Consider the following 24,359-nt stretch of genomic DNA (forward strand, 5'->3'; position numbering starts at 1 on the left):
AGGCAACGGTAAAAGAGCAAGTTGAGTGAAGCGAGCAAAAAAGTTACAGTAAAAAGTATGAATATTATGCAAATGAGGAGAGAATTTCGCAGGTGGCTGCCAGTCAGATTGTTGCTGCCAATCAGGTTGGAAAATTGCAGGACTATGGCATTGCTCGACCAGTTAGTTTGATTAAAAATAATGGCTTTGAGGGCTTTGCTGGTAAGTTAGACATTTAATCAGGGGCTTACTTTGATGGAGTGTTCTGATATAAAGACAAGTGACTGGATAGTCAACTTGCTGGATAGCCAATTAGCTTGCTGGTTCTGTCTGTCACACCGTCTCCACACACCACGACGCGCCCACAGAGAGTGAAGAAACCGTATTGCTTTGCTTGCATGTATCTGTACTGTAAGTTAAGATAGGATGAGCAGTAGGAATATTCTTCAGCAATAAGCCCCTGTGTGGAGCTCGTTGGAGATGGTACAATCAGGCAATGTGCAATTAAGCCTGGGATGGGGGGAACACAGAGGAGAAGAATGAAGGGGGGGAAAGAAAGGGGAAGAAGAGAGAGAGGGTAACAAGGCAGGGGGTTGAGCGATGACTCACTCTGTGTGGCTGTGGTCATCAGAGGAGTGGGAGAGTCACATGTACAGGAGAGTTTAATGGAAGTGTTCTCTCTCTCTCTCTCTCTCTCTCTCTCTCACACACACACACCCACACACACACACACACACACACACACACACACACACACACACACACACACACCCCACACCCACACACACACACAATGGAGTATTCACTAAAATGTAAGGTGAAAGACACAGAGAAGCAGAGGTAAATACACTATGATCTATCGCCCCAACTGCATAACGAGCCACTAGATCTGACCATGTCATACATGGTCCTGCCTCCTACAAAGCCTTGCAACAAACCCCAAACGTTCAGGTCAACAGGTCATATATTTTACATTATATACCCTCTACAAACATTTATGACATTATGTGTATGATCTGGGTATCTGATATGGGTATTATATTTATACTATTTCAGTATCTTTGGGGGCTGCTCAGTGATTACACGTTGTTTGGCTTCTGCACAAACGGCATGGGGTGTCACACAGAGAAAAGCACGCTTGCGCTAAAACACGACACACACTGTAAATTTCAATGTCAGCTCCCAATCAAAAGGACATTCCACCTGCTTACTCTCTGTGGAGAGACGTGTGTGGTCATCCTATGAAGAGTCCCTGTAGATTTAAAGTATGTGGCAGTGACACCCACTTGTGTGCATGTGTATGTGTGTGTGTGTGTGTGTGTGTGTGTGTGTGTAATCTCTCTGTTAAAATGGTTCTCCACTATATCATTCTCAGTGGCTGATGTCATAAGTTGAGCATAGTAGTGCACTTGGCTTGACCCAAAAATGGCAGGCACTCACCCCACAAACACACGTGTAGGTGTATATGTGTATATGCATACACACAAACTCACACACACTGACCTGGCATTGGCAGCACAGAGACAGGTCACATATATTCAGATTTACAAGTCCCACTTAAATCTTTTGGAAATTTCCAAACACACGCACGCACGCACGCACGCACGCACACACGCACGCACGCACGCACACACATATACACACACGCACACACACACACAAACATATTCACACATATACAGACACTGAGCATATAGACACAAGCTTATACAGATGAGTGCTCACAAACTAACACACACACACACACACACACACACACACACAAAACACAATGGAGTATTCACTAAAATGTAAGGTGAAAGACACAGAGAAGCAGAAGTAAATACATTATGATTTATCGCCCCAACTGCATAACGAGCCACTAGATCTGACCATGTCATACACGGTCTTGCGTCGTACAAAGCCTTGCAACAAACCCCAAACATTCAGGTCAACAGGTCATATATTTTACATTATATACCCTCTACAAACATTTATGACATTATGTGTATGATCTGGGTATCTGATATGGGTATTATATTTGTACTATTTCAGTATTTTTTCATGTCTTAATTGGTTTATTTACCATTCACTGTATGTATGCATGTGTGTGTCTGTGTGTGTGTGTGTGTGTGTGTGTGTGTGTGTGTGTGTGTGTTCATGAGACCCATGGCTGTTGTTAATTGCAGTGCAATAAACCTCTGTGTCCATTGGGGGCTGCTCAGTGATTACACGTTGTTTGGCTTCTGCACAAACGGCATGGGGTGTGACAGAGAAAAGCACGCTTGCGCTAAAACACGACACACACTGTAAATTTTAATGTCAGCTCCCAATCAAAAAAGGACATTCCACCTGCTTACTCTCTGTGGAGAGACGTGCGTGGTCATCCTATGAATAGTCCCTGTAGATTTAAAGTATGTGGCAGTGACACCCACTTGTGTGCATGTGTGTGTGTGTGTGTGTGTTCATGAGACCCATGGCTGTTGTTAATTGCAGTGCAATAAAGCTCTGTGTCCATTGGGGGCTGCTCAGTGATTACACGTTGTTTGGCTTCTGCATAAACGGCATGGGGTGTGACACAGAGAAAAGCACGCTTGCACTAAAACACGACACACACTGTAAATTTCAATGTCAGCTCCCAATCAAAAGGACATTCCACCTGCTTACTCTCTGTGGAGAGACGTGTGTGGTCATCCTATGAAGAGTCCCTGTAGATTCAAGGTGAAAGACACAGAGAAGCAGAGGTAAATACACTATGATCTATCGCCCCAACTGCATAACGAGCCACTAGATCTGACCATGTCATACATGGTCTTGCCTCCTACAAAGCCTTGCAACAAACCCCAGATGTGTATGGTTGAACAGATTCCCAGACATGTCTGCTCTACTTTGCAAGGCAAAGTTTCAGCTATCCCCACTGCAGCCCTACATCTGGCCAGGCTTAGACAGCAACTGGTCTGTCTTGATAAGGGCAGACCAATCCTGCAGGGCAGCAGAGCATTGTGCAGGACTACTATGGTTCTCCTTTTGTGGAGAAAAGGCTCTGATATCTGCACTTTTTTCCCCTTGTCAGTAGTTTTGCTCAATGTTGCTCAAAAATGATTGGAAACTGGCCAAAAGATTATGTATGTGAAATGGTATGATCATATTATAGGGTGCTTAGCCTTGTGTGAAGAATGATACGGCATAAAGATAAATAAGAATTGTGAATCTTGTGATGGCAGTTGTATTAATAAGGCATAATAACCATTTACAGTCCAGATCTGATCCTTGTATTGATGTGGACCGAAACCCAGTCTTTTCCTATCCAAGGCTAGGGTATGATTCAGTGACCTTTCTCCAAGTACCTTTCTAAATAGTACCTTTTGAACATGACATCAAATGTGTGACTCCACATGGGCTCCATATGTCACTGAGTGACAACAGTATCACAGAAAAAGATAAGGTGTCCAATAAAGGCATTTAAAATGCTGGGGGCATTGGGGGGCTGCTCAGTGATTACACGTTGTTTGGCTTCTGCACAAACGGCATGGGGTGTGACAGAGAAAAGCACGCTTGCGCTAAAACACGACACACACTGTAAATTTTAATGTCAGCTCCCAATCAAAAAAGGACATTCCACCTGCTAACTCTGTGGAGAGACGTGTGTGGTCATCCTATGAATAGTCCCTGTAGATTTAAAGTATGTGGCAGTGACACCCACTTGTGTGCATGTGTGTGTGTGTGTGTGTGTGTGTGTGTGTGTGTGTGTGTGTGTGTTCATGAGACCCATGGCTGTTGTTAATTGCAGTGCAATAAACCTCTGTGTCCATTGGGGGCTGCTCGGCTTTATTTTAGGTCATGAAACAATCAAGTACTTATAGTAGGGCTATTTGAGTTGCCATTTTTAACAGGGTCAGTCAACAAAATCAATTAACCTTTTCATTGGAAAATAATAATAATGGATTTTTTTTCCAAAATCATGCTCTGTAAATTAGTACCTAAATAATAAGTACCTAAAATCGCAGATTATGCTGTTTATATTCATACTGTATACCCAAATCTAAATTGCTCCATTGCCAGATCTAGAAGTGGGCAGGGGTAGGCTAATAGGCAACGCCATGTTTTCTGCCAAAAGCTCACACGTAGAACTCACGCACCGTGATCATGGGGGGTGAAGGTGCACATAAATAGGTAGGCTACATCTTAATTCTCTGCCTAGATGCACACTCCGACCCGTGCGTCCGCAAAACTAAACATGGTGCAAATCTGTAAACGGAACACACTTCAGTTCCTTCTTTTCTTTAATTCGGCAAAGTTATTTTCTAGTACCAGTGAGGAGACCTGGTGCCAGAAAGCTGGACCATCTGATGGGAGTCAGGTGTGGGTTCCATAACTTCCATTCGAGGTTCCACCTCTGACCTCTTCTCCTCCACCTAACCGTGATGGCGTTTTTTTTTTTTTTTTTTGTCCGGGTGGCTGGGCGGGAGCTGTCCAGTATCTAGGTGCTGGAGTTGCCTTAGCCTGTAATACAGGCAGGAATACACAAACAATAACGATATATTAGGCCTATTATTATTATTATTATTATTATTATTAACAATAATAATAACAATAATAATATATTTTCGAAATATGATTAGTTGTGTTAACCCTAGGCTTTAAGATGCCAGTAATTCGCCTCTCACGACGCCATATTGAATATCAACTCCTTTCTGACTGGCAAGAGGCAAGGGCTGTCGCTATTTTCAAAACATTTGAGGTATCTCCCGAAATTCAGAATGCCCCAGGTTGCTGAAATCGTGGACCTACAACAAAACAATCCGAACTGGATAGTGGATAAGCTATTCCATGAAGGTAATGTTAGTAAAGATCCTTGATGAGCTTTGCTTCAACCCTCTCTGATGTCAGCTAGCTACAGAGATGGCTGATGTCAGAGCAAGACCTTTTACTGTCTATGATCAAGACACCTAGAACCTAGCAGCTTGTAAATTCACTTCAAGGCGGTGTGGATCTAGTGCTTTTCAATGTCCTTCACATGACATCACTGATTAGAATGTTGTGAGAATTCTACCAACAATGGAGCATTCTACGTTGCATTAGAACTCTTTGAATTCTAGGCAGTTCAGTCAGTTGCTCCTGGCTGATACAGAGAGAGAACATACTAAGCGCTTGCTCCAGAGATTTGACGATTTCACACTATTATTTATTGCTTATTGTTTAACTTGATTGATTGTCTTATATATTTAACCAATTGCTTCATTTTTAATAGTTTATTTGTAAATCTTGACTGAGTTAATCTTAACAATAACCGTTTTTTAGAGGTAAGTAAAATCAGCCAACTTGTAGCAGTTAGCCTGGTTTAGAATTGAAGTTTAGGTTACCATGGAGATCTACAGTGGCCACGCCCGCGGTGTCGGTGAGGTGAAGGGAAGAGAGATGAGCTGGGCCGAGCAAGTGGACCTCGCTTACCCCCTGGAGGAGTGTGAGTTCAGAGGACTGATTAAAGAAAGATTGGACTTGGTTTTATAGGGCTATAGTTACGGACTGTAGTTTTACAGGACTATAGCTTTACAGGACTATGGCTAAGCTAACGTATTGCTTCAGATGTAGCCTACCAATGTTGTTTAAAGGTTAACGTGTCTAAGGCAAAGTATCTAAGGCAAATTTTAGCCTACCTAAATGTTTTAGTTATATGCCTATGATAGTATTCTTTGTTAGTGTGCACCACCCACGGTGAACCACGCTGGAAACAAAGTTCAAGGCTACAATTGCTCACTCCTGTGGGATCTTTTGTTTATCAGGCTGGAGTGAGAGCTGCCTGACTGACCCACATCTGTGTATGGAGGACCACTACAGGCCTGAGGTGCGGTCAGGAGAGGAGAAGCTGGCCTTGGATAGCGGGTACCTGACCCTGGCCAATGGGGACCCCTTCGCCCTGAGTAAGTCAGTAATGAGAAAGATAGTGATTCTCTGCAGTAGTAGAGGAGCATCGGATGTATTCTATTTAATCTCATTTTTCATGATTAGACCTTGTAGTTAGGGAGTCAAATGTTATCTATACTGGACTGATTCTAACTTCTTTCATTTTTCACACCTTGTGAATTTTATAGTGAAGGTGAACACTGTTGCATCGGGGAGGTTCAGGAAGGCAGAGAGTGTCGTCAGCCTGGCCCAGACTCGGGCCAGCCTCACGTACCCCCTGGAGGAGTGTGAGTTCAGAGGGCAGATTAAAGAAAGATGGGACTTGGTTTTATAGGACTTATGGCTAGCTATAGCTAAGCTAACTTATTGCTTCATATGTACAAATGTTGTTTAAAGGTGTCTGTTCTATAAGGGTTAGAATGGGTTTGGCTTTATTACCTAAATATTTTATGCCTATGACGGTATTTTGTTAGTGTGCACCACCCACAGTGAAACCACACTAGCTGGTACCCGACCCTGGCATATCGAGACCCCTTCGCCCTGAGTAAGTCGGTAATGAGAAAGGTAGTGATTCTCTGCAGTAGTAGAGGACCATCGGATGTATTCTATTTAAAGGGACACCAGGCAACGTTTTCGTGTTAATTACTCATCTTCGTAAGTCGGTATATGGTTCAATGACTCGTTACAGGGCGAATGAAGACTCTCTCGCCCGCCCCTACTGCCTGTAAGAAGAATATCCCGCTTGCAAGTTCAGTGTATCCTACCCGCCGACCAAAGCAGGCAGGCTAATGAAACGCTAGAGATTGTTGCAAACGTGTGTATAATGGCAGAGCCGGCGAAGAAGCAGCGAAAACCCTTGACAGAAGACGCAAAGAAAAGGAAAAGAGCTTCAGACCGAGCGAGGGGGAGTTTCGTAGAGAAAAAGCATCAGGCTTGCCTGATGTCCCTTTAATCTCATTCTTCATGACTAGACCTTGTGGTTAGGGAGTCAAATGTTGTTTATGCTGGACTGATTGTAACTTCCTTTATTTTTCACACCTTGTGAATTTTATAGTGAATGTGAACACCGTTGCATCAGGGAGGTTCAGGAAGGCAGAGAGTGTCGTCAGCCTGGCCCAGACTCGGGCCAGCCTCACATACCCCCTGGAGGAGTGTGAGTTCAGAGGGCAGATTAAAGAAAGATGGGACTTGGTTTTATACGGCTATCTATAGCTAAGCTAATTTATTGCTTCAGATGTACCAATGTTGTTTAAAGGTGTCTGTTCTATATGAGTCTAAGGCAAGGTATCTAGTGCAAAGGCCTTTATTAGCCTACCTAATAAATAAGCAACGTCACATATTACCAACCATCACGTATGTCCAACCTCTTACGTGTATGTCTCACTCTAAATTAGCTATGTACCAAAAATTACATTTTAACGTGACTCGAAGAGCTGTAAACAGTGTTGTAAGGTTGCGTGTACAAACTAGATTTTGTTCAAATCTACACACCTATTGCTACTGAAAAATGTAAGGTTCATTTAGCAAATGTTATTTTGAAGTATTAAAAAAACATTGTTGTTTTAGAATTTTCGAACGAAATGGTTGGTAATTAGCACGTTTACGATAAATGTTTTAGTTATATGCCTATGACAGTATTTTTTTTTAGTGTGCACCACCCACAGTGAAACCACATTGGAAACAAAGTTCAAGGCTACATTTGCTCACTCCATTTGCTCACTCCTGATCTTCTGTTTATCAGGCTGGAGTGAGAGCTGCCTGACTGACCCACATCATCTCTGTATGGAGGACCACCACAGGCCTGAGGTGCGGTCAGGAGGGTACAAGCTGGACCTGGATAGCTGGTACCTCTCCCTGGCCTACGGGGACCCCTTTGCCTTGAGTAAGTCAGTAAAGAGAAAGAAAGTGGTTCTCTAGAGTAGAGGAAAACCAGAAGCCATGATTTTTATTTTATTTTTTTAAATCCATATGAACTAATAGTTTAATAGACTTGAATGGGGAATGTTAGCTTACCTTAATCATACGGGACTGATTGTAACCTGCTTATTTTTGACACCTTGTGAATTTTATAGTGAAGGTGAACACCGCTGCACCGGAGGGGTTCAGAGCCTGAGAACATGACCGCATCACATCCCCCGCACACAAGTGAGTCAGAAATATGATTTGCTTTTGTTTGTTTAATTTAGGGAGGGTAATATCTCACTATTTCTATTCTGTAGTGGTGTTGTTTTCTTTCAAATGACGTGATGAATACCTTGATACATTATGTTTTTCTTTTCTTTTTTCTTGCCTCACAGCACTTGCCTTACCCCACACTGCAGTCCTTGACCTGAGACCACCTGGTCAAGGGTACTGCTACGTCCACTCATCCGAGATTTCCTGAGATAGGAAGGGCGTGGAGGGGATGGAAAGATGGGAGAGGGACAGGAGACCCTGGGAATACTTAGCAGACCTTGGGGCTCTTAGTACACTCACACATGTAGCCAAAACTTACTTACACCTACTTATTTGAAATAGCCTATACTAAAATAGAGTTTCAAAGTATACTAAGCCCATTGTAGCTTAGCGTCCAAATATGCTTCAATAACATTTATTGTAATGGCGATGTATAAGAATAAGGATAGCCCTATATTTACAAAATCAAAAGTTACTGTACTAAAATGTATTTAGTCAATTCCCCTAAATGACGCCAAATAAGTTGGAAAATCAGAAACGTGTCTTTAAACTATTATTAAGGGTCATTAGTTCCTTTATTATGTTTATGTTTATGATTATTTAGCAGACACCATTTTTATTCATATTTATTCATATTTCATATTTATTTATCCAAAGTAACTTACACAGAACAATGAATATTATTACTATTAAATAACAAATATTAAAAATATAAAATTTAAATGAATATTTAAAAAATAAAATAATAATAATAATAATTGTAATAATGTAAGTAATTGTAATAACCTAGTAATGACAAGCCCTCATAACAATAATAAACACAAACATTTACAAACAATGACGGTAAAAAAATGAATTAGTCAGATGCAAGGTAAATAGAGCCTAAAGGTAAATAGATCCTTAAATGTTTGAAAATTATTGCTAGAGCGGACCTCACTTCTCACTTCTCTTCACTTTACAGACTCAAAATGTCATTACAAGGGCTGTGCAACACAAACAGGATCCTAACGAGACATCACTATGTGTTTAACTCAGTAATTGTGAAGAAACAGTATAAATGCAGTGTTTGTACAGGTACTTGCATACCTCTGTTTCTCTCGGTCGCTTCCTGTAAAGTCCATACGAAAGACAAAACGTGAAGGAAGCAACTGAGGGAAACAGAGGTATGTGACTGACTGCCTGTACAAATACTGGATTTGTACTGTTTCTTCACAATTACTGTGTAAAACACGAATACTGTTGTCTCGCAAGGGTCCTTTTCATGTTGCACAGCCCTTGTAATGACATTTTGATAGATAGATAGATAGATAGATAGATACTTTATTGATCCCCAGGGGAAATTCAAGGAAAAGACGTAGAAACAAACACTAAGACACGGAGCTGCTGAGTAGGCTGCCACACCTGACGGCGCCGGAACCGGGAGTCTGAGTCTGAGTCTGAGTCTGTTGCAGTAATAATGATTACATTGAGTACTTCTATATAGCCAACCTGACCTATTATTGTTTTTACTGTAAATCAGACAGAATTGAATGTATATACTCACATAATTACTCTAAGACTCTTACTTACTAACTGACTTACTACAAAATACTGACTACAAAAGTGATACGTATAGGGACTAGGGGTGTCACGATTCTCCAAATCCTCGATTCGATTTAATTTTTGATTTTGAAACCGTTCCTTCCTTGAGCTACTAAACAGAACAGACATTAACATGGACGTGAACATAGTGAAATGAAATAACACGGAATGATCATTTGATTGTCATAGTACACTCCAAAGAGCCACAAGGTTAGTGTTCACAGAATATTACACTGTTAATGATTTTGGACTACCTAGAAGTTCACTTGCAAAGTTGAGTAGCCTAAATTAATGTTAACTGGTGTGAATGAATAAACCTCAAAATAGTTCAGCATACAGTACAGGGATAATGTATTGTCCACCTGTCATTATCGGAAAATAAGTCCCGGCAGGGCAAACCGGACCCTGACGCAAAACGGATACATAATAATCATTCTATCAAATTAATTGTCAGATAAAGAACATCTAAATGCAACATGATTGCAATGTAGTTAAGTTCAAGAAGCATGTCTACTAGATGTGTCTAAAAATGTATTAGTGTAATTATGTACAGTATAAATACAATATCAAAAAGTTAGTGTTTCAAAATTGTACTCCAAAATGGTGTGTGTTTGGATTCTTTTGTACCTTTTCAAATAAAATATTTTCTACATCTTGGATGTGCACGAGTGACTGATTATTTCCTCTGCGTTTTCCAAAAGGTCTCTATCTATACCTATAACTTTACACACACAGACTACTGAAGATTTTAGTTCAGTGGTCGCGACATGTTTGGGATTTCCCCCCCAAAATAAGAATCCGGCCCAAGCTGGGTCACACTCCCATCAGGAGGGGGCTGCTGGAGCTTGAAATCTCCCACTCCACCCCTGATCATACACACGCAAAAAAAACACAATTTCATCTGTGCACACACACACACACACACACATACGTGTATCTGTTTTGTACAGACTCAGGTGATCATAACTCTAAAGCTGCTGTCTGACATCTGTTGACCATGTCGTTTGAGGCCGTAATGCAGTGCACTATTACTCTGAGCTTCAGTACTCATTCAGAATGTTTCTGTGATGTACGAGATGCTGCAGCTCTCCGTTTGATTTCACCATGTGCCGTCATCCCATCACCAGGATTCACGGGCCATATATGACAAAAGGCATTCCAGCCAATAAAAAGCCTATAAACATGGTACAATGCACACAGAGGAGTATGTGTGTGCGTGTGACTGTGCATGTGACTGTGTGTATGTGTCTTAAGTATTCACTGGTGTGTTGTGTTCTAAACCTGGTTGAAGATGAGAGCAAAGTGAAAACCAAGGTGGACATTTTTCAAACCTTGATATGGGTAATATGAAACCCATCACATCCAACTCCTCCTCTGCTGGTTCAGTTTATGAATGTCTAGTTTGGCATATTTCAAAACCACTTTCAAAAGTTCACTTTGAGGAGATTTTAAACTCAGTAGCCTAAAAGAGTTTCTTTAAACCCTTTTTTTTTTTCAGTTTTGTTGAGTACACACAAGCTCACAGAATCTCCATGGAACCAGTCTGTAGGCCCTTTTGTAGGGGGCTGGATGGTGCAACCATTCAAATGTAAGCATGCTTATTACTCTGAATTGCCACGGGGGTTCAAATTGTCCTCACTCTGAATGAAATCAAAGATGATGGTGACAATGAATTTCCATTGTGATATTTATGAAAGACCTCCATTTTTTTTCTCTCTCTCTCTCTGTCTCTCGATGTTCACCATCTCTCTCCAACCCACACACACAGACACGAGCACAAAGGCTGTGCTTCTCTCTTTACCCCCCCCCCCACACACACACACAGAGTGTGTGTGGTTATGATCTAAAACGCGCCGGCCAGCATCCGTCTCGCCCCGCGGCAGTCTACTTAATTACCTCGTGACCGCGGCACTTTGGCGGGTGAGTCATACCTGGGATACTGAGGAGGGGTCAGGGAGAGCATCCCGAGTACAACCATAGATCTTCACTCTCCACATGGACACAAAGCCACTTGCCTGTGGAGAAAGTGTGTGTGTGTGTGTTTGTTGTGTTTGTAAATGTGTGTACGACGTGTGTGTATGACAGAGGAGAGTTATAGATAGAGAGCGATAGAAAGAGAGAGAGAAAGAGAGGCTGAGGAGCGATTAGACTCATCAACTGAGCTTAGTGCACTGCATGATGGATTACAGATATTTGATAGCACACTTTCCACATCTTAGACTGGATAATAGACTTCTACCTCAGTGAGCATAATGTGCTCATCTCAGTAAACAAGAAGTGGCTAATGTTCGAAAAAGAAAAAGGAAACCTGTCTACACTCTGTGAGACAGTGGTAGGCAGGTAAGCTTTATCTGGGCAAGAATGGCAACATTTGTTTATGATAAAAGACAACCAGATAGATAGATAGATAGATAGATAGATAGACAGATAAAGAATGTGTGTGTGCATGAGGGAGGGACAGAGAAAGAGAAGAAGAATGGGTAGCATGGAGAGGTTGTAGGAAGGTCCTGGTTCCCATAAGAGGATATGCGTGAGGGAGCCTGGCTTGTGTAAAAGGACTCAGGCTGGCTCGGAGCCCTTTCCATTTCTCACCAGTCTGCCACTCTGCCGCGCCGCCTCGCCGCCTCCCTTTGAACCCCTTCAGAAGCCATTACAGTATATAAGACCAAAGCACACTGTCAGGAGTCCAATCCCACAGAACACGAGCACTAAAGGTAAACCAAGACCGTGGCGTCTCCTGGCGAACAGAGGAATGTGCATCCATCTGTGCCCCCTGCAGTCTGGCTGTGTTCCACACATCCTCATAACATGCACCGTACATCAGCTATATGAGACGTGCTGTCATGGAGAAAAGCTCCTCACCCACACCTCAGAAAAGGAGCCATATTTCTTCGTCAAAAGTGACACTGCTGGTAAATGCTCACAGGTGAGTCTCTGGTTCTAACATGTGTTCTTCTCTCTCTTTCCCTTCCTCCCTTGCCCCCCGCCTTCTCTCTTTACTGCTTACACACACACACACACACACACACACACACACACACACACACACACACACACACACACACACACACCACACAGACACACACACACACACACACACACACACACACACACACACACACACACACACACATGATATCCTCCTTGTGGTCCCTTGTGGTCTCTGTCATGCACAAATGCATTCTGGGCCATACCCTGAGATAAGGGCCTTGTCTAGCTCCCACACCAGCGTCTTCCTGTCACCCCTCAGCTGCAGTGCATGCTGGGCTGAGACCCCCTACGGTAGAAACGTACTGACCCCATCTGAGACCCCCAGTGGCAGAAATGAGCTGACCCCATCTGTAATGCAGATTTGTCAGGCTCTGTCCAAACAAGGTATGGGTTGAGTCTAAACAGATCTGTGCAAAGCCTTGCTAAAAAGAGCAGATGGCTTCAGAACTTAGAGATCAGAGAAGTCACTATGAAAATGCAATTGCCAAAGCTCTTGATGTGTCACAATGTGAGAGTGGTGCCAAGATACACTGCTGTATCAATATACACAGGGTATATTAGTTGCCCAAATGTCAGTGGACATGAATGATATATTCCTATGCATGTCCTTTTCTTCATGCCTCTTTCTCACTCCTGTGACAGATTCATAACTTTGTGTGTTCATTGATCTATGTGTAGACAGTAAAACTATATGCAAAAAACTTGCATATAGCTTGCATATATAACTTGGGTGTTATCTTTGATTCTGAACTCTGACTTGACAAACACATTTAGTCAGTTGTCCATAAAAGCTTTTATCAGTTCAGAACAATTCTTAAATTTAAACCCTTTCTGTCATATCACGATTTGAAAAAAGTTGATCATTCATTCATAAAAACGGCTACATTAATGTAATTCCCTCTACCTAGGTCTCCCTCAATTCCTACTAACATGCTTACAGCTGGTCCAGAATCCAGCGGCAAAGCTGCTGACTGATATCAAAACATAGACAAATATTACCCCACTGGCTCCCAGTCCATTTTAGGATTCCTTTCAAAATCCCATTCATGTTTTTAAAGCACTAAACGGTCTGGCCCCAAACTTCATCTCATGTCATCTACATCTCCGACCTCATACATCACCACTCAGCCCCCAAGTCTCTTAGATCTTGCAGTAAAGGTCTTCTTCATCTCCTTCGCTCTCGGCTCAGGCAAAAAGGAGACCCTTGTGGAATCAGCTGCCACTTGACAAAAGGAATGCCCCCTCCATTACTGCTTTTTAATCTGGGCTCAAAACTCACCGGCTCACTTCTCTGGCCTTCTTGGCTCTCTAATGTCCAACTTGCTATTTCTGTAATTCTGTGTTTGTCCTTTGCTGTTCCATTTTAATGTGTACAGTGTGTAAGTGTATGTACTTTTATCTGTTACTTTGCACTCTGTACAGCACTTTGGTCAGCGTAAGCTGTGTATAAATGTGCCTTAGAAATCATTTTGACCTACTTTACTTACTTTGATCTTTTCTATTCGCCAACTGATTCTGAATAGGTTGTTTCATGACGGAAATCAAGGTGACAGTATGCACAGTAAAATAGTATTTTATTTTATTTTGGTTTTTTATGTCTGATAGTTATTCAGTGAGGCTTTTTGTTGTGTTTTTAGCCCCCAGGGTTGTAGGTAATGCGCGTGCATAGAGCGTGCCTGAAAAACTTCAAAAACACCTTAAAAGGGCTTCAATGAATTGGTAACAGTGACACCATGCCATGTTTTCACTCTCGCAATATTACTGATTATATTGCTAATTATAACAACAGTCTGCAGGGACTGGAATTGTAGGCCTAGCTTGCCAGTGGTGCCCCCAGAAAAGGTTAACAAGGGTGGCCAGTTGAGGCTATTGAAAATATTGGGGTGGCACACCAAAACAAAACAACTTTAGGGGGTTGTCATGAACTGTTGTGAAGTTACATTAGGTATTTTAATTAATAGAATCCACTGCAAATATGAGTCCTTTGAGGCCTAGGCAATTTCAGTGTAATTTTACTATTAAGCTCTTGGTCATTGTAAGGGCCATCTGTTATGCTAGGCTATAGTTTTCAAGACAGTATAGGCTACCCATATCTGGGAAAGTATGATGTGATGCTTGCATATATCTTATGTCAGCCTTTATGTCAAGGAAAAATCATTTGTGTATGATTGTTGCATTCATCTGAACCCAAGCATGAAGCATGAAGCATGATGGTAGAAATATTCAAAAGCACAGTTGATCTGTGCATGCCACGATCAATGTTTGATTCAATGCTCAAAGTTGGATACCATGTAGAAATGTTCTGCAATTTCAAAACTCGGGAACGGAATTATGATGAAATTTCATGTATGTCCAACGTTAATTTCCTTGGGAAATTAAAATCAATATTGTTGAAAAGCTCCGGTTCCGCTATTTCATGTGACATCTGTGTGATTTATGTGAGATAAGTACTCCGTGAGCAATTCAACAGAGAATAATAGATGTGAATTTGGACACATTATGATATATATATTTTTAGAGGGGCTCTTGATCATCTTAGAGTGGCTTCAGCCCCCCCAAAATAGGCCTAACGACGTCCCTGTTCCCTATTCCATGGTCAGAGGAACCTTTACAAACAGAACCTTTTTTTTTTTGATCCCATTTGTGGAAAAGGTTCCATGAGCAGCCCTGAGCCTTTGAAGCCCACAAACAACCTTCATCTCCCCACATTTGTGGGTTGTGTTGGGTTACAGAGGTAAGCCTTTTGTCTTGGCAGTATGTCTATCAAGTTCAGTGATCAGGCTTCCTCTTACTTTCTTAAGAGCAGTATTATGGTGTCTTCGCGACCTCTCTACGTGAAAGGACATCGGCCAGTTTTGCAGAATAATCATATCCAAGAGGAAAATGATACGTAAGAGGAGGGAACAGAACGTGTGTGACAGAGCAATACAACAAGGTCAGCACACTGGCTGTGTGTTGTGGAGCTCGTCTGCAGCACCGCCAGCTATTTATGGCCTCACAATTGGTAGTGTATTTTTTGTAGCTTTTAGCCATGGGCTCTTACGAGCCAGGTGTTCAGCTCGGCAAATCAAAAGAGGTGCTTGAAATCAGCCCATGATAAAACTGCCAAGGGGAATGGTAGTTTCTGTTCAGGACAAGTTTGTGTCTGTTCCGGCCAGTAGTTTTTTTTCAATAGGTGTGCGTAGGTATCAGGTCAACAAAAGCAAAGGTGGCCAATGAAAAAGGATGGAATGGACATAATAGGCTAAAGTCGGCTATTATTACTCATATGATGAACAACAGGATATCACATGGTGACTGCACAATAATATTTTCTAACATATGAATTAACCATATCTTCAAAACCACAAAAAAAACACTCCACTATAAATAAGGGCAACAGGGGGGACATGATACCTTTACCACATGAGTAGGCCACTCTAAAACACTGAATAAAGATTAAAGAGAGATTTTAATTCAGCTCCTTATATACAAAAAATGCATCCTACTTGATGAGAGTCTATCTATAGAGTACAGTATATGTCCAACATCTACAAACAAACATACATATATTTTAGACTCATATCCTGTATGCGAATGAGTGTAATGGAAGACACAAATTCAAAAGCTTGTAGATAGAGAAACTGAGAAGAAGGAAGTGTGAGTGTGGGTTTTTTGTAGGATGTGGTTTATTGACAGCTCCAGTGATCAATAGAAGCATCCAAACTGGTACATGACATTCTATACACTCCACCTTCACACTCCTCAGGCTCAGGTTCTCCTGTGAGTGCACCGGGCCTTCTCCACCATCCACACACCATTGGATTAGAGAATTAAGCTGAGTCTAGATACTGAACTGTGATTGGCCACCCCTAATGCATAATCAAAAAAACACCACTTTGGGCTATTCCCCATGAGAGCGTGCACTTGCAGTTAATGTGATGATGAGAGGAAACACTAGGTGAGTGTTTGAGCCACAGCTCTTAAGAGCTCTTAAAAGTAAGGCCATATCTCAGAAAAGGCCTGAAACTGCCTGCAACAAAACCTTTACATGACTAGTGTCTGGCCTCTTATTTCCCAGATGTGCTGTGTCATCACATCTTTTTTGAAAATCATGAGCAATATATCCCCTGAAATCAGTTTGTCATAACTAGAAGCAGGTCATCAGATTTGATGCCCTCACATAGCCACAGTCTAAATAAAAAGAAATGGCAAAATTGTAGTTTTATACAATACAATTAAATAATAGAATTAAAGATTGATAAAATACATTAAAATCTATATAGATCTATATGGAGTTAGTCTGTGTCATTGATTGCTTGAATGAATGATTGATTGATTGAGCAATCACAGAACAACCTAAACCTAAAGATCTCAAAAGGTAGGCTACAGTAAGTAGAGTATACTGTAAGAATACCCAAGAAGGCACACGCTAACATGTTGATGTGTGCTTAAAGGCTTTCTTGCTCATTAAAATAAAAACTTTTTATTTCCAAATCCATTGAATGCCCAGACCTGGAATTATTATGTTTTAAGGACAGTGTTCCTGCTTCTGGTAACCTGGATTACAGACTACCCGACCGAGCGACCACAGTTCGTCAGACTGAAGAACTGTCTCTCTGACACTGTGATCAGCAGCACCGGAGCGCCACAGGGAAATGTGCTCTCTCCAGTCCTGTTCACCCTGTACACATCTGACTTCTGCTACAACACCGAGTCATGCCACATGCAGAAGTTTTCTGACGATACTGCAATTGTGGGGTGTATCAGGGACGAGCAAGTGGAGGAGTACAGGAGCCTGGTGGAGGACTTTGTGCAATGGTACAAACTCGATCACCTTCAACTCAACACTTCAAAGACCGAGGAGATGGTGGTGGATTTCCGCAGGTCTAAGCCCGCTCTGCTACCAGTCTCCATTGATGGGGTCAATGTGGAGGTGATAAGCACCTACAAGTATCTGGGTCTCCACCTGGACAATAAACTGGACTGGTCAGCCAACACTGACGCACTCTACAAGAAAGGGCAGAGCAGGCTGTACTTCCTGAGGAGGCTGCGGTCCTTCAATGTGTGCAGCAAGCTCCTCAGGATGTTCTACCAATCTGTTGTGGTCAGCGTCCTCTTATATGCAGTGGTATGCTGGGGAGGAAGCACAAAGAAGAAGGATGCTGGGCGACTTGACAGGCTGGTAAGGAAGGCTGGCTCTGTAGTGGGAGCTGAACTGGAGTGCATCACTTTAATATCTGACAAAAGGACCCTGAACAAACTGATCAACATCTTGGACAATGAATGCCATCCACTCTACAGCACTATTAAAAAGCAAAAGAGCTTGATCAGCTGGAGACTTAGCTCACTGCCATGCACAACTGAAAGGCTGAGGAAGTAATTTGTCCCCAGGGCCATTGAACTGTTCAATGCTTCACTAAAGGGAAGAGGAGAGATAGACTTCTCTGCTTAGTCTGTCTGCCTCTTCACCCTCTCCATGTTTGAGTACTGACTGCCCACTACTGCTTTACTACTGTTTTACTACTGTTTTACTAATGTCCACAGCCTAATGTTTTTACTAATTTTTTCCTGCTACACTGTTTTTCATGCTATATTAGCACACATTATAGTTTATAGTTTATAGTTTTTTATATTACCTTGTCTACATTATACTTTACTCTCCTATTTGTCCATATTATTTATGCTGGTCTCTAGACCTTATTATTGCACTGTTGCACTGTTGGACTACTTTTGCACCTTCACCATGACACTCACTCTCTTGAGCACCTCACCATGCACACAGAACTACAGGCCCTGTCACTACAAGCGTTTCATGCTTGATCACCCTCAAGCACACTGGATTTTTTACATTTAATTTATATAGTATATTTAGTATTTAGTTTAGTTAGTTTTTCCTAGACATCTCCTTAGACATCTCCTACTGTCTCTATTGTACAGTGGAGTTTGGTTATATGTTTATACTTATACTTATATTTACCATTTCTGTTGTAAGTGCATGTTGTGTGTGATGTCTGTATGCTACTGAGACCCCCTGAATTTCCCCTTGGGGATCAATAAAGTATCTATCTATCTATCTATCTATCTATCTATCTATCTATCTATCTATCTATCTATCTATCTATCTCTCTATCTTCTCTTCTCTTTTGTGCATTCTGCCCTTTGTTCTGATATACCACCATTAGCATTTGCCAACATGACTGTGAACATCTATAAACCTATAGCCTACCTGAATGTCATTGATGAAAGCATTTGGTGTCAAGTTTTGAGAAAATGATTATCTTTACAAAGCAACCTGATAGTGCTTAAATTGAAAATGCATTATTTGATTATAAAATAACTACAGCTAGACAAAACAATTATGAGTCTTGACTCCACCAAAAAGTTTGTCCATCTTACCGGTATATGATAGCCTGGGGTATGATAGCCTGGGGTATATGATGCTAAATGGAGAACATAAAGACATTACCAACATCAAAATGATTTATTTGATTAAATATTTTGTACAGTGGTGACATCAAATGACACGTCTTCCAGAAAACTGTACCAGATGTTGGCTACCTGATTATCTCTGCATTCTTTCTTGCAATGGTGTTGTGTACTTGCACTCGTACTGGTGTCGTCAATGTCGCCATCGTGTGGTCCGTCAGTGCTGTCAGAGGCAGGGCCCGTCTTAAAAGTCTCTGCTATGTCAAAGCTGCATGGTAAATCCTGTATAGAAACAACGCAGTAACATGATACTTCAAAGCAAATAACTTGCAACCCAACAGTTGTTTGGTTCCATCCCTAGAGTAATAGTGCAACACAAGTAATTTATTGATATGAGTTCTAATTTCAATGATTCTAATTTCGGGAACATGTGTAACAGAGTAAAGCGGGAGAAAAAGAGTTAATTGCTGTGTAAATCGAGTTTCATAATTATTCTGCTGTATAACCTGCTCAACTCGTCTTCTGCAGCAAATTTCTCTCTCGCGTACACGCACGCACGCACGCGCGCGCACACACACACACACACACACACACACACAAGCGCTCCGCCGGACGGGCAGGCAGATATAGCCTCTCATTTCTCCCCGTGCACGACTCTCGCCTCCGCAGTGCACTACTGGACAGCGTTCAGCACAGGACAGCTCTGTTTGCAACGATCACCACTTGCGAGAACGCGCAGCAGCCTAGAGTAGGGCTACTACAGGACAGTTTAGAGACAGTCACAGTGACGCGCCGACCAGTCACATCCCACCAAGTCCCCCTTCGCGGCTTCTTCGGACGGGAGTAAAACATGCTCTATATAGACTACGCGGCAAGATCACTGGAGTTATTATGATCATTTCACCTTCTACCTGTTCCTTGCATAGGTTTTGCAATTGATTTGAGATTAGAAGATAGACACAGATAAGGACTGTCGCATCATGGGTACCTTGTCGCTGGTGTTGCTGAGTGGAGTGGTGAGTTGTCAGCGGGGCTTCACTTCTGTGATATGATTTAGTCTGTGTGAAATGCCATGGGTGTTATTAAGTTTGATTAATTGATTGAATAATGATTTTATACGAGGGATTTCGTAGAATGCCCGACGTGGGTCACACTATAGCCTAAAGAAGGCGGTCACGGTACAGCGCTCAGAATGCGCTTGCAGGGTGAACCGGTGGCATTATCTGACCTATTCGCGATTTAACTCTTCAGTATTTCATTGCGTGTGTTGTATAAATTGGTTCTGTATTTAAACAAAATGTGTTGTTCAATACAGACCTCATGGCTTTATCTTCAAATATGTTTCGTTATACTTCACGTGAAATTTTTTTTTTTTTTTTTTTAATTAGACTTGTATATGCAATTCAAGTAAACATACCTATCCGAGTGTCACTGTGAAGTCTACTCAGACGAATCTGAGCAGGTCGATGGTCTGTCAATAAATAATCGAGCCCCTGCAGTTGACAGATAATCAAAGTGAAACCTTAACTTGGAAGCTGTTTTGAGCAAGTTTCGTAAGGGAGTATGTGTGCCAAACATAATTCAGTGAATGAAAATAGAAATGTAGTCTGGGTTGGAAGCGTAGCCAGGGTAATTTAGCAAAAATCGAAGCAGATATGTTCTTAGTTCTCTGATAAACTATGATACACATTCAGCAGTTTTGGTTAATTTAAAACAGTATCACTTGGCCGATAAAGCGAGGACTAGGCCTACATGGCCCTGATATTTTAACAATTATTTTTAGAATGACCTGACTGCTTGCACAATGACATGGTTGAAACATTACGATAGCACTTCAAAAGTAAGAGTGCCAGATGCTCTGATTAATGCTCTGTGATTCCCTGACCATAGGCTAAGCATTCCATTAACAGATCAACCATAAACGTCACCTTGCAGCACGTAGCCTAATGGCCTTTAACCAAAGGAATTGCTTGTATGTCGAATTAAAATTTGACCTCTTTTGTATGATCTGATTTGCAAAAGCGATCAGACTTGTACTTGGGTTTCCTCCAGGTGTAGGGCGCGGGTAATTGCAATTCTCCACACTTTGTCCGTCACGAGAAAGGGGTGAGAAACGGCGGTGGGGCTGGCTGTCTGTTATGACAACTCTTTGACGGCGCGGCGGCGGCGCTGCTCGTTATTCAGATTTAATTGATACATAAACTCTGTAATTGTCCGTAAAAGTGGTGGGAGTGCAAGCAGTCCTAGGAGGGCTCCTTGTAACATCGCTATGTAAGTGTGTAAGTCAACCAGACAGGGCGCTTAGCGAAGCGCATGGTGATTTAAAGTGAAGTGAAAGAGATGGAGGGATTTCAGCCAAAAGGATGGACAGCTCCTGTTGGAGAGAGGACAAGAAGAGATGCTGATATGGGAGTTTGGCAGCAGAGGCTGCCGGATAGCAGGGAGTTGAAAGGGAGGGCACAGCAAGTGAAAAGAGTGGAGACCAGGCAAGAATGGAGGAGGGAATTGCAAGCATCTGCTCATGAATGGAACCGGGGAGTGAGGCTGAGAGAGGGCGAGAGAAAGAGAGAGAGGGAGAGAGAGAGGGGGATGCAGGAGAGAGGCTGCTGAGCCGACAAGAGAAGTGAATCAGCGCTGGCTGCTGCGCAAATACATCTGTTTCTGAATGGGCTGAAGTGAGAAACTGAACGAGAGAGAGAGGAGGAGATGCAATGTGGAGGAACAGCTAGTAACTGAGAGAATGGATGGAAGAGAGGGAATAGAGGCAGGGTTTGTACTGTACGACAGACATGCAGGGAGTGACGTCACTGAGGAGACAAATGGTGCTGGGACCGTTTGAGGGAGGGAATCTGTCTTTAGTTCTGGTTAGAGTCAGTGCGGCCTACATGGAGTTGCTCCCCGATTTCAGCCTCAGTTTCACATTGTGCAACAAGCCTTATGGTCGTCTGCCAGTAAAGATGTCTGGCACAGGCATCAAAGAGAAAGAGAGGGATACCAGAGGAAAGAGAGAAAGTATGTATGTGTGTGTGTGTGTGTGTGTGGGCCCCATGTACAAGACTGATGGTTGGTTATTGTGCAATATAGAGGGAATTTCTGCTTGTTCACGTATGGACATGGAACTTGCACCTCTCTGTGTTTATGCTATGGGCCAGACAGGCACCCTTCCTGCACCAGATGACAAATCACACACACCCAGAGACACCTCCATTCCTCTTTCCAGACCGCCACTCCTCCCAAACACTTATAAAACATTTAGAGAGCCATCCATCAGCATTTCAGCCTGAGTGGACTCGCGGTGCCTGGCCACGGATGCAGCGGCGGCAGGTCCCCCAGTATTAACGCCCACCTTCCCACCCCACCTCTCTGCACGGGCTTTGTGAATGAGGCTCTGCACAGTTTAGCCTGGGTCTCAGGGGGCAGCCAGCGAGACATGTGAACAGGCAGCAAAATGAGGAGCGAGTCCTCATTAATGAGCACTCAGAGACCCCCAAAAAAAGCAGAAAAGCTCCGTTCACTCCCATTCTCTGCCTCCTCCTTGGTCCCTACTTCTTTATACATCTCTATGTGTGTGTGTGTGTGTGTGTGAGAGAGAGAGAGAGAGAGAGAGAGAGAGAGAGAGAGAGAGAGAGAGATGAGTAGACAGAGAGAGCATTTTATAGTCCAAATGTTTTGCTAATGCTCTTATTAAGCCACCAAAGCACAAAGTGTTGACTGAGTTTGGGAGAAAATGAGATAAAGAGTGTTAACAAGTCTAGATAAACACACAGGCACCTTCCTGAAAATCAAAAGGAATGAGTGTTTGTTTATTAAGGGGGCATGTTTATGTGAATGTGTATGTGTGTGTTTGTGTGTGTGTGTGTGTGTGTGTGTGTGTGTGTGAGAGAGAGAGAGAGAGAGAGCACATGTGTACGTGGGTGCTGTTGTATGTGAGTGCCAATTAATACTTGTGAGGGTGTTAATGAGTGTTTAGATGTTCGTAAACACATTTTATACACCAATAGGGGAGAACATGTGAGGGTGTATGCTCTATGTGTTTGTGTGTGTGTATGTGTGTGTGTGTGTGTGTGTTTCTGTGCGTGTGTGCATGTGTGTGTGGGCACATCTGTAATAACTATGTTGGACCAACTACTGTTATTGTTTTAGAGCTCCTTAAAGGCGTGTGTGTGTGTGTGTCTTGTGTATTTGGGGCAGGGCTCTAGCTGTTTAGTTACAGTAAGTGCATTCAGAGCTCGTGTTTGACAGTGCTGTATTCAGGAGGATTGGTGCCAGTAATGTTCCTCAGGACAGTTTAGTGAGAGCAGCTGCCACTGCTGCGTGGGTCCATGGACAGAGGGGCTTGCATGTCCACTCTAGCCCAGCCCAGCCCAACCCAGCTCAGGACAGGCCAACAGTGGAGCTGGAGCTGGGGCGTCAGTGATGAGATGCACTGGAGCCGAACCATACGCTCAATTTGTACAGTGTCCGATCTGTCTGATTATGGGCTGCTCTTCAAGGAAATGCTCTAGAGAGACTGTGTGGTTGGTTTAAGGAATTTTGGAGTTGCGCAAGAACTGAGCAGTGGCTTAAACTGTTCCATTCTTAGTCACAATGCAAACAGATTTGATAGGGTTGAATGCATGCTTTCAACTGAAAGATTTGAGTAAATGGTAATGATTGAAACTAATTATGTAATGACGTAGTCATTGTAATGAAGTTCATTATAATCAGATAAAGGAGGTGTGTATAATATCCTGTGGTGATTTTTAATTGGCCGTGACTGTTGTTTTCCTCACCCTCCCACCGCTCTCCTGTACTCTCCTCTGCCCTCTTCTGCTGCCCCATCCTCTCCTCTCCTCTCCTCTCTTCTCCTGCCCCATCCTCTCCTCTCCTCTCCTCTCCTCTCTTCTCCTGCCCCATCCTCTCCTCTCCTCTCTCTTCTCCTGCCCCATCCTCTCCTCTCCTCTCCTCTCTTCTCCTCTCTTCTCCTGCCCCATCCTCTCCTCTCCTCTCCTCTCTTCTCCTGCCCCATCCTCTCCTCTCCTCTCTTCTCCTCGCTTCTCCTGCCCCTTCCTCTCCTCTCCTCTCTTCTCCTCTCTTCTGCTGCCCCATCCTCTCCTCTCCTCTCCTCTGCCCTCTTCTCCTGCCCCATCCTCTCCTCTCCTCCTCTCCTCTCCTCTCCTCTCTCTCCCTCCCTCTCCTCTCCTCTCCTCTCCTCTCTTCTCTTGCCTCATCCTCTCCTCTCCTCTCTTCTCCTCTCTTCTCCTGCCCCATCCTCTCCTCTCCTCTCCTCTCCTCTCCTCTACTCTCCTCTCCTCTCCTCTCCTCTCTTCTCCTCTCTCCTCCTCTCCTCTCCTCTCCTCTCC

The 24,359-nt window shown here is 42.9% G+C and overlaps 2 protein-coding genes across 2 annotated transcripts in view; both read left to right on the top strand.

Annotated features, from left to right (window-relative positions):
• Positions 1-5,082: 5,082 nt before the first annotated feature.
• LOC125296360 lies at positions 5,083-8,670 on the top strand. Its single transcript, XM_048246240.1, has 7 exons — positions 5,083-5,422; positions 5,742-5,879; positions 6,051-6,149; positions 6,917-7,015; positions 7,604-7,744; positions 7,935-8,007; positions 8,160-8,670. The coding sequence occupies exons 1-6, from the start codon at positions 5,323-5,325 to the stop codon at positions 7,973-7,975; spliced, it is 618 nt and encodes a 205-aa protein (XP_048102197.1). The 5' UTR covers positions 5,083-5,322; the 3' UTR covers positions 7,976-8,007; positions 8,160-8,670.
• A 10,963-nt stretch (positions 8,671-19,633) lies between these two features.
• ngfra (nerve growth factor receptor a (TNFR superfamily, member 16)) overlaps positions 19,634-24,359 on the top strand; it is a 37,037-nt gene continuing 32,311 nt past the window's right edge. Inside the window, 1 exon segment of the mRNA XM_048246856.1 lies at positions 19,634-20,033. Within this exon segment, the coding sequence (XP_048102813.1) occupies positions 19,998-20,033 (36 nt within the window). The 5' untranslated portion in view covers positions 19,634-19,997.

Source organism: Alosa alosa, chromosome 6 (genome assembly GCF_017589495.1).
Source record: "Alosa alosa isolate M-15738 ecotype Scorff River chromosome 6, AALO_Geno_1.1, whole genome shotgun sequence".
NCBI lineage: Eukaryota > Metazoa > Chordata > Actinopteri > Clupeiformes > Clupeidae > Alosa > Alosa alosa.